Source organism: Bombina bombina, chromosome 6, assembly GCF_027579735.1.
Source record: "Bombina bombina isolate aBomBom1 chromosome 6, aBomBom1.pri, whole genome shotgun sequence".
NCBI lineage: Eukaryota > Metazoa > Chordata > Amphibia > Anura > Bombinatoridae > Bombina > Bombina bombina.
The window spans coordinates 398,193,496-398,205,366 of NC_069504.1; the positions used below are offsets into that span (position 1 = coordinate 398,193,496).

Here is an 11,871-nt window from a genome sequence, read left to right on the forward strand (position 1 = left end):
TGCAAATGTGTACTGCTATTTACATATGAAGCACTTCTTTATTCCTCTTGGCTTATATCAACTCTATATAAGTGTGTCATATACCAGAATGTGTGCACAAGGGGGGTTTAAAAGAATATTGTCATTACTATATATATGTTACTTTATTGTGAAATATCATACAATTTTATATTTTAAAAGTATTTAAAATTGCCATATAAGTGAATAAAAAAATGTTTGTAGTCCGTGGACACAGCCCACCAAAATCTGAGGGGTGTAAATTTTATTTCTATTTCTGTGGCCTGTTAAAGACAGATATAACTAAGCAACTGCACATATCAAGCAATGTAGGTATGCAAACCTAGGTATTTCTTCAACACAGAATAACATGGGAAATAAGCAGATTTACTAAAAGAAGTAAATTGGAAACTTTTTTTTAAAATTGTATTGCTCTGAATCAAAAAATAAAATTTGGGGTTTTCATATCCCTTTAAGTGAATGGAGAGACCAGCAAAGGACACATGATTTCCTGTTTTATTTTACAGAGCCTAATAAGTACAGTTTCACTTTTTGAGGTGTTTCTTATTGTGTACACCTCACTTTATCAATCTTGGGTTGTGGCCTTGCACAGTTAGGGTATAGCACATTTTCCTAGTGCGCTTCCCAGTAAATTTATTTATTATTAATTTATTATAAATATTGAAACATGCACACTGTTGGCTCTTTGATACAAATATAAATTAAACTTACTACCGCACTTGGGAAAAATAGGAAAAAGTGTATGTGTATATATATATATATATATATATATATATGTATGTATATGTGTGTATGTGTGTGTGTATGTATATATATATATATATATATATATATATATATAGTATATATGTATGTGGGTGTGAGTGTGTATATGTATGTGGGTGTATGTGTATATATATATAATTACTGATATGTCAAACTGGCCAACCAAATACTACTATCTTTCATAATGTATCACAATTCTGTCAAGAAATGGAAAACTAGATGATGATTGGAAGTTTAAAAAGTTAATCTTTACAATGTTACTTTTTACTCCTTATTCACATCAATACTGGGAAAGCTAACTAGTACGTATATTTATCCACTATATACTGGTAGTTTATCCTTTTATGGTCCTTTGTATCCATGAAAATGTATTGCAGGAGGTTTTGGTGTTAATCATATTGCATTCTGGGTCTGACTCACTAAACACTTTTAGATGGTGCTGCTGATTAAATGGCATTAGAATTATATTATAAACTGTATGTAGATGCAGGAATACAAGTAAAGTGTTTCAAGACAACTTGGTGTGAATAGACAGCATAGTCATTTAGAGTGAAAAGTATAAATATCTTTTGTTTCACAAAGTATTTAGTATATTGCAGGTCCTATACTCCGTGTTTTACTTAAGTAATAATACGTAACACATTTATATAAGTAACTGAAACCTACTGTCTGTAGCAATGATAATTGATCATAAAAATACAACCTTTTTGTTTTTTTCTGTCAGCTTAAATAAGGTATATTGACACATTCTCCTTTACCCGCCCTCACCAAAAAAATGTTATTTTCAGTATGTGACTCACGCTTATGTGACTGTTAAACTTGATTTCTCTAAAATACACAGTCAAAGTTTCCTTTTAGTTTTGTGCTGGCAGCTTTTGTCCCCACGTCACTGCCAATTCACAGCTTGAGCAGAGGAACCTCTGTGTCACTTATTAATCATTATTTTACATACGGCTCAAGTAGCAGAGGAGCCAACAGAATCCGTAACCACAGCTAGAAATCTAACTTGCCCACCGGTAACTCATGGCTGTCCGGTTTGCAAATGTCACAGAAAATATGCTTTAAAGTGAAGGTCAATTTTAAGCAAATGCACTGCACCCATTTAAACATGATCATATAAGTATTAAAGTCGCTAACCTTATTTTTTAAAAACGTTATTCATTTTGTAATAAATGAGATATATATTATACGGCTGTTTCATATATTGACTCCTCCCCTGCCACACTTCCTTCTTCGGCACTAGTGACGTAGCGAGCGTTCCCACAAGCTCACTACGTCACTTTCAAGCTCGTGCACAATAGCCGATTGAAAATGCGCATGCGTATTTTAACTGCAATCGCGCATGCATACAAATTTTAAGCACGTAGCAGTGTTACTTTGTATTTACTGAATGAAAACATTAATTCATTGATTGCAACGCAATTGTGTCACTCGCTCTATCGTTGTGAATATTGTAAGCACTTTTTTTCTTTACCTGCTGCCCACCAATTTTGAACGTAAGTAACCAAGTGAGAGACTCAATGTATCTAAAAGAAACATAGAGCAGAATACGCATGCGCGTATCATGCACGAGCATGAAGTCGATGACGCTTGCCGGGATTATACGCATGTGCAGAAGTTAGTAATGACGTCGGTAAAAAGGGGCAGAACGCCCCGGGGGTAAAAAAGGGATTGGCTATCACATCCGGAAAAAATGTCAATCAATTGCGGCAAGATGTCGGGCGGACAATAGAGGTAAAACTGAGGCGATTTAGAATGTGAAAATTAATGATTTGTCAAGATTATGATGAATGAACATCAACCTTATTTTACATGCACAGTCTAAACCTGTTAGCGAGTAAGCCAGACTTGACCTTCACTTTAACCTACATATCACTCTTTAAACTCTTTTTTTTTTTTTTTTTTTTTTTTTTTTTGTTGTCTCATATTGTGGTTAGCATTATGCAGCTAGTTTACAAGAGCATTTATAAACCTTTTGATAAGTCTGTTAGAGTAGTACATTTTCATATTATTTTCATATTATTTTCATATAATATACTTAAGTGCTAATCTTAAATTCTGTTTATGAACACTAACTCATCGATTCACAAGCACCAAAAACTCCTATCCTATGTAATGTTGGTATTGGATACACAGTAAACTAAACCACCTGCCAGTATTCATTGTTGACCCAGGCTAACCCCGGGTTAGTTTGTTTTCGACAATTTTGTTATTTCTAGGTCCTTTTCTGTCCAAAATTATAAAGATGTTTAAGGATGATTTCAGCTACCAAATTAGCATACAGGGCTAAAATAAATCACTACTCATCTTTGGCATGTCAGAACATGTGTCCAGCAACAGCTGTTGCCCCAGGAACATACATATTTTGTGTAAACATGGGCCAAATATAGAAGTTGGGGAAGTTTGATTGATCCCTGTAACACAGTTGTGAGATCTTCAAATTGTGCTGCTTCGTTCCTGAGAAATGATATCCAGACGCTCTTTTGGAGAGAGAATTGGCGCAAGGCTATAAATTCTTATCAGGGATAAAATGAATTACACAAGCATTGTAAACTTGGTGTTAACTTATATATATGTGTGTGTGTGTGTGTTATTTATGTTTGCTATATTTCCTGCAGTGTAAGATACCTGCTGCAGTTCCATTGGATCAGTTATTTAAATAAATGTTTAAATGACATCACGCACAGTTTACTCAGTACATTATTAACCTGTCTTGCAGTCATGTGGGTTAAAAACAGAATATCCAGATAACAATGAATTGTAACGTGATTTGTGTACACCTTTTGTCGCTGTAAATGTGATCTATTCTTGCTGTGCCCTTTCCGTACAGGTTTGTGCCATCATTGGGGGAACATTCACCGTAGCTGGAATTCTGGACTCCTGTATTTTCACAGCTTCTGAAGCCTGGAAGAAGATTCAGCTTGGAAAACTACAATAGGGACTGTCTACATCACCTACCACCTTCCTGTAAATTGTGGAAGAATTGAAGGCAACAACCATACACCTGAAGTTTAAACATTTTGAATGAGTGAATGATGTGTTAATTTAAATTCTATGGACAAGCAGTAAGTTGCTTGGCAACAGCTCCCAATCAGTTTCTAGTTTACCTGGTAGTGTTAAATCTGAATATGTGCTCTGGTGTACCTTCCTTCAGATACTGGATAGTATATAAAAACTTCTGTTTGTTAATATATCCCCATTACATAATCAGATGTTTATATTTTCCATAGTGCCTTTGATCCACTCAAGATCCAATAGCACCATGCCTTGATCATTCGCTGTATTGTTTTGTCAAAAAGTATGGCTCAGTAATTCGTCAGAGAGAGAACTTGTAAGCCTTTGACAGAGATGCCATGCAGTAGTTTTTAGTCACTGGAAGCGTTTTGTAAATACGTCTAAGTATACTTAAAAAATAAGAGGCTATACATCAATCAAGTTATCTGTTCTTACCTCATACAGAGATCATTGTTTACTTGTTTGTTTCTTAAACCAGCACTCCAAGTGCCATTTTGATATGTAGAGATCTCTGCTGCACAGGAAGGAACAAATGGTCTAGGCTAATGGCAGATGCGCCACTTTACGGAGCTTCGCACACGTAAACCAAGAGCTGTACTGTAGCATTAAAGGGACATGACACCCACATTTTTTCTTTCATGATTTAGAAAGAGAATGCAATTTTAAACATCTTTCTAATTTACTTCTATTATCTCATTTGTTTTATTCTCTTGATATTCTTTGCTGAAAAGCATATCAAGATATGCTCAGTAGCTGCTGATTGGTTGCTGCACATAGAAGCCTTGTGTGATTGGCTAACCCATGTGCATTGCTTTTTCTTCAACTAAGGATATCTAAAAAATGAACCAAAATAAATAATAGAAGTAAATTGTAATGTTGTTTAAATTTGTATTCTCTATCTTAATCAGGAAAGAAAGATTTTGGGTTTAGTGGCCCTTTAAGGAGGGTGGGGTTTAGAAGTAGAGACGGCTATCTAGGAGCCAGATTTCTTATTATGAAAGTGCAAAAGACTAAAATCTTTATAAATTTCAGAGTTCCTGAAAGTCACGAATGCACACGCCTAGTTTTCAGTGTTCGTTTCACATGTGCAAGTTCCCAGTTGATCTCTTGTGGCCTTGTTTAATAAAACATTAAAATATTGTTTAAATAACACACTCTAATTCGAGTGCACAACTAAATCACAATAACTTTAGTGTTCATTTATTTAAATGTTCATCCTAAAATTACTTTAATTATATGAAAAATGCTGTTTGCGCATGGTTTGAATTGTTAAAATTGGTTAAAGGGACAGTAAACACCTTGAGATTATTTTTTTATATGTATAAAATGTTTTGTTATGCAAAATGAATTAACTTTTCTCCAACATAGGTGTGTCCGGTCCACGGCGTCATCCTTACTTGTGGGATATTCTCTTCCCCAACAGGAAATGGCAAAGAGCCCAGCAAAGCTGGTCACATGATCCCTCCTAGGCTCCGCCTACCCCAGTCATTCTCTTTGCCGTTGTACAGGCAACATCTCCACGGAGATGGCTTAGAGTTTTTTAGTGTTTAACTGTAGTTTTTATTATTCAATCAAGAGTTTGTTATTTTGAAATAGTGCTGGTATGTACTATTTACTCAGAAACAGAAAAGAGATGAAGATTTCTGTTTGTATGAGGAAAATGATTTTAGCAACCGTCACTAAAATCCATGGCTGTTCCACACAGGACTGTTGAGAGCAATTAACTTCAGTTGGGGGAACAGTGAGCAGTCTCTTGCTGCTTGAGGTATGACACATTCTAACAAGACGATGTAATGCTGGAAGCTGTCATTTTCCCTATGGGATCCGGTAAGCCATGTTTATTACGATCAGTAAATAAGGGCTTCACAAGGGCTTATTAAGACTGTAGACTTTTTCTGGGCTAAATCGATCATATTTACACATATTTAGCCTTGAGGAATCATTTAATCTGGGTATTTTTTGTAAAATAATATCGGCAGGCACTGTTTTAGACACTTTATTCTATAGGGGCTTTCCCTAATCATAGTCAGAGCCTCATTTTCGCGCCGGTATGGCGCACTTGTTTTTGAGAACAGCATGGCATGCAGCTGCATGTGTGTGGAGCTCTGATACATAGAAAAGTCTTTCTGAAGGCATCATTTGGTATCGTATTCCCCTTTGGGCTTGGTTGGGTCTCAGCAAAGCAGATTCCAGGGACTGTAAAGGGGTTAAATATAAAAACGGCTCCGGTTCCGTTATTTTAAGGGTTAAAGCTTCCAAATTTGGTGTGCAATACTTTTAAGGCTTTAAGACACTGTGGTGAAAATTTGGTGAATTTTGAACAATTCCTTCATGTTTTTTTCGCAATTGCAGTAATAAAGTGTGTTCAGTTTAAAATTTAAAGTGACAGTAACGGTTTTATTTTAAAACGTTTTTTTGTACTTGGTTATCAAGTGTATGCCTGTTTTACATGTCTGAACTACCAGATAGACTGTGTTCTGAATGTGGGGAAGCCAGAATTCCCATTCATTTAAATAAATGTGATTTATGTGACAATGACAATGATGCCCAAGATGATTCCTCAAGTGAGGGGAGTAAGCATGGTACTGCATCATTCCCTCCTTCGTCTACACGAGTCTTGCCCACTCAGGAGGCCCCTAGTACATCTAGCGCGCCAATACTCCTTACTATGCAACAATTAACGGCTGTAATGGATTATTCTGTCAAAAACATTTTAGCCAAAATGAACACTTATCAGCGTAAGCGCGACTGCTCTGGTTTAGATACTGAAGAGCATGACGACGCTGATAATAATATTTCTGAAGGGCCCATAACCCAGTCTGATGGGGCCAGGGAGGTTTTGTCTGAGGGAGAAATTACTGATTCAGGGAACATTTCTCAACAAGCTGAACCTGATGTGATTACATTTAAATTTAAGTTGGAACATCTCCGCATTCTGCTTAAGGAGGTATTATCCACTCTGGATGATTGTGACAAGTTGGTCATCCCAGAGAAACTATGTAAAATGGACAAGTTCCTAGAGGTGCCGGGGCTCCCAGAAGCTTTTCCTATACCCAAGCGGGTGGCGGACATTGTTAATAAAGAATGGGAAAGGCCCGGTATTCCTTTCGTCCCTCCCCCCATATTTAAAATATTGTTTCCTATGGTCGACCCCAGAAAGGACTTATGGCAGACAGTCCCCAAGGTCGAGGGAGCGGTTTCCACTGTAAACAAACGCACCACTATACCCATAGAGGATAGTTGTGCTTTCAAAGATCCTATGGATAAAAAATTAGAAGGTTTGCTTAAAAAGATGTTTGTTCAGCAGGGTTACCTTCTACAACCAATTTCATGCATTGTCCCTGTCGCTACAGCCGCATGTTTCTGGTTCGATGAGCTAATAAAGGCGGTCGATAGTGATTCTCCTCCTTATGAGGAGATTATGGACAGAATCAATGCTCTCAAATTGGCTAATTCTTTCACCCTAGACGCCACTTTGCAATTGGCGAGGTTAGCGGCTAAGAATTCTGGGTTTACTATTGTGGCGCGCAGAGCGCTTGGTTAAAATCTTGGTCGGCTGCTGCATCTTCCAAGAACAAGCTACTTAACATTCCTTTCAAGGGGAAAACGCTGTTTGGCCCTGACTTGAAAGAGATTGTCTCTGATATCACTGGGGGTAAGGGCCACGCCCTTCCTCAGGATCGGCCTTTCAAGGCAAAAAATAAACCTAATTTTCGTCCCTTTCGTAGAAACGGACCAGCCCAAAGTGCTACGTCCTCTAAGCAAGAGGGTAATACTTCTCAAGCCAAGCCAGCTTGGAGACCAATGCATGGCTGGAACAAGGGAAAGCAGGCCAAGAAACCTGCCACTGCTACCAAGACAGCATGAAATGTTGGCCCCCGATCCGGGATCGGATCTGGTGGGGGGCAGACTCTCTCTCTTCGCTCAGGCTTGGGCAAGAGATGTTCTGGATCCTTGGGCGCTAGAAATAGTCTCCCAAGGTTATCTTCTGGAATTCAAGGGACTTCCCCCGAGGGGGAGATTCCACAGGTCTCAGTTGTCTTCAGACCACATAAAAAGACAGGCATTCTTACATTGTGTAGAAGACCTGTTAAAAATGGGAGTGATTCATCCTGTTCCATTAAGAGAACAAGGGATGGGGTTCTACTCCATTCTGTTCATAGTTCCCAAAAAAGAGGGAACGTTCAGACCAATCTTAGATCTCAAGATCTTAAACAAGTTTCTCAAGGTTCCATCGTTCAAGATGGAAACCATTCGAACTATTCTTCCTTCCATCAGGAAGGTCAATTCATGACCACTGTGGATTTAAAGGATGCGTATCTACATATTCCTATCCACAAGGAACATCATCGGTTCCTAGGGTTCGCATTCCTGGACAAGCATTACCAGTTCGTGGCGCTTCCTTTCGGATTAGCCACTGCTCCAAGGATTTTCACAAAGGTACTAGGGTCCCTTCTAGCTGTGCTAAGACCAAGGGGCATTGCTGTAGTACCTTACTTGGACGACATTCTGATTCAAGCGTCGTCCCTTCTTCAAGCAAAGGCTCACACGGACATTGTCCTGGCCTTTCTCAGATGAACGCGGAAAAGAGTTCTCTATCTCCGTCAACAAGGGTTCCCTTCTTGGGAACAATAATAGACTCCTTAGAAATGAGGATTTTTCTGACAGAGGCCAGAAATACAAAACTTCTAGACTCTTGTCGGATACTTCATTCTGTTCCTCTTCCTTCCATAGCTCAGTGCATGGAAGTAATCGGGTTGATGGTAGCGGCAATGGACATAGTTCCTTTTGCGCGCATTCATCTAAGACCATTACAACTGTGCATGCTCAGTCAGTGGAATGGGGACTATACAGATTTGTCTCCGAAGATACAAGTAAATCAGAGGACCAGAGACTCACTCCGTTGGTGGCTGTCCCTGGACAACCTTAGTCACAAGGGATGACATTCCGCAGACCAGAGTGGGTCATTGTCACGACCGACGCCAGTCTGATGGGCTGGGGCGCGGTCTGGGGATCCCTGAAAGCTCAGGGTCTTTGGTCTCGGGAAGAATCTCTTCTACCGATAAATACTCTGGAACTGAGAGCGATATTCAATGCTCTCAAGGCTTGGCCTCAGCTAGCGAGGGCCAAGTTCATACGGTTTCAATCAGACAACATGACAACTGTTGCGTACATCAACCATCAGGGGGGAACAAGGAGTTCCCTAGCGATGGAAGAAGTGACCAGAATCATTCTATGGGCGGAGTCTCACTCCTGCCACCTGTCTGCTATCCACATCCCAGGAGTGGAATATTGGGAAGCGGATTTTCTGAGTCGTCAGACATTGCATCCGGGGGAGTGGGAACTCCATCCGGAAATCTTTGCCCAAGTCACTCAGCTGTGGGGCATTCCAGACATGGATCTGATGGCCTCTCGTCAGAACTTCAAAGTTCCTTGCTACGGGTCCAGATCCAGGGATCCCAAGGCGGCTCTAGTGGATGCACTAGTAGCACCTTGGACCTTCAAACTAGCTTATGTGTTCCCGCCGTTTCCTCTCATCCCCAGGCTGGTAGCCAGGATCAATCAGGAGAGGGCGTCGGTGATCTTGATAGCTCCTGCGTGGCCACGCAGGACTTGGTATGCAGATCTGGTGAATATGTCATCGGCTCCACCTTGGAAGCTACCTTTGAGACGAGACCTGCTTGTTCAGGGTCCGTTCGAACATCCGAATCTGGTTTCACTCCAGCTGACTGCTTGGAGATTGAACGCTTGATCTTATCGAAGCGAGGATTCTCAGATTCTGTTATCGATACTCTTGTCCAGGCCAGAAAGCCTGTAACTAGAAAGATTTAACACAAAATATTTCTGTTGGTGTGAATCTAAAGGATTCCCTTGGGACAAGGTTAAGATTCCTAAGATTCTATCCTTCCTTCAAGAAGGATTGGAAAAAGGATTATCTGCAAGTTCCCTGAAGGGACAGATTTCTGCCTTGTCTGTGTTACTTCACAAAAAGCTGGCAGCTGTGCCAGATGTTCAAGCCTTTGTTCAGGCTCTGGTTAGAATTAAGCCTGTTTACAAACCTTTGACTCCTCCTTGGAGTCTCAATTTAGTTCTTTCAGTTCTTCAGGGGGTTCCGTTTGAACCCTTACATTCCGTTGATATTAAGTTATTATCTTGGAAAGTTTTGTTTTTAGTTGCAATTTCTTCTGCTAGAAGAGTTTCAGAATTATCTGCTCTGCAGTGTTCTCCTCCTTATCTGGTGTTCCATGCAGATAAGGTGGTTTTACGTACTAAACCTGGTTTTCTTCCTAAAGTTGTTTCTAACAAAAACATTAACCAGGAGCTTATCGTACCTTCTCTGTGTCCGAAACCAGTTTCAAAGAAGGAACGTTTGTTGCACAATTTGGATGTTGTTCGCGCTCTAAAATTCTATTTAGATGCTACAAAGGATTTTAGACAAACATCTTCCTTGTTTGTTGTTTATTCCGGTAAAAGGAGAGGTCAAAAAGCAACTTCTACCTCTCTCTCTTTTTGGATTAAAAGCATCATCAGATTGGCTTACGAGACTGCCGGACGGCAGCCTCCCGAAAGAATCACAGCTCATTCCACTAGGGCTGTGGCTTCCACATGGGCCTTCAAGAACGAGGATTCTGATGATCAGATATGTGGGGCAGCGACTTGGTCTTCACTGCACACTTGTACAAAATTTTACAAGTTTGATACTTTTGCTTCTTCTGAGGCTATTTTTGGGAGAAAGGTTTTGCAAGCCGTGGTGCCTTCCATTTAGGTGACCTGATTTGCTCCCTCCCTTCATCCGTGTCCTAAAGCTTTGGTATTGGTTCCCACAAGTAAGGATGACGCCGTGGACCGGACACACCTATGTTGGAGAAAACAGAATTTATGTTTACCTGATAAATTACTTTCTCCAACGGTGTGTCCGGTCCACGGCCCGCCCTGGTTTTTTTAATCAGGTCTGATAATTTATTTTCTTTAACTACAGTCACCACGGTACCATATGGTTTCTCCTATGCAAATATTCCTCCTTAACGTCGGTCGAATGACTGGGGTAGGCGGAGCCTAGGAGGGATCATGTGACCAGCTTTGCTGGGCTCTTTGCCATTTCCTGTTGGGGAAGAGAATATCCCACAAGTAAGGATGACGCCGTGGACCGGACACACCGTTGGAGAAAGTAATTTATCAGGTAAACATAAATTCTGTTTTCATTCTTTCATTATTTATTTTGCGCCCTTTTCATGTAATTTATCTTTAAAAATTTAGCAATTTCTAATTCTTAGAACTAGAAATGCACCCTGTTGACTTATCAAGGCTAACCCTGCTACAAATGTCCCTAATTGACTTTATCAGATAAGAACTGCAAAACAATGCATTTAATGCTAACATTGTGACTGTAGCTAGCATTCTTGTCTGTGGACTAAAGCCCAGATTGGCTCCTCCAAATAAGGCAAATGGTGCAAGGAGTTTGGCTATTGAAAAATAATTGCAGTAAAAAAGATGTTAAAGGTATATTGTTGATTGGTGGCTACATTTAGCCCCAAATCAGCAAGCGCTAGCCCGGTACTTAACCAAAAATGTTCCAGCTCCTAAGCTTACATTCCTGCTTTTAAAATAAAGATACTAAGAGAACGAAGAAAACAGGAGTAAATTAGAAAGTTGATCAAAATTGCATGCTCTATCTGAATTTCTTAAAGGTTTCATATCCCTTTAAGTTGTTTTTAAAAGTTAAAGTGATGGTAAATCCTAGCATACCTCCTGCTGAAAGTTCCTTTATTTGTTTGAAGCGTTTGCCGCACTGAGCTGCTCAGGCAGCCCACGGCAGAACGCTGTTTGCTAGGAGGTGACATTTCCACTTCTTAGCCAATAGCTGTGCGTGTCAGCTGGCACCTTTATTTGTTCCAATGGTAAATCCAAGCGTTTCACAAACTCTAGGATTTTCCATCACTTTAAGACTTGGCTGAAGTGTTCTTCTTTAGCAACACAACAGAAATGTCTTGTAATTACTGTCTCTTTAACTGAAACATGCACAGACCTATTAATGATTCAGCTAGGTGCTGTTTTTTACCTTTGCATTGGGTG

At 39.8% G+C, this 11,871-nt stretch overlaps 1 protein-coding gene across 1 annotated transcript in view; it reads left to right on the plus strand.

Annotated features, from left to right (window-relative positions):
• The window catches only part of ERGIC1 (endoplasmic reticulum-golgi intermediate compartment 1), a 352,939-nt gene extending 347,793 nt beyond the window's left edge, over positions 1 to 5,146 (plus strand). The window contains exon 10 of the mRNA XM_053717133.1: positions 3,614 to 5,146. Within this exon, the coding sequence (XP_053573108.1) occupies positions 3,614 to 3,721 (108 nt within the window). The 3' untranslated portion in view covers positions 3,722 to 5,146. The remainder of the gene's footprint in view (positions 1 to 3,613) is intronic.
• Positions 5,147 to 11,871: the final 6,725 nt, after the last annotated feature.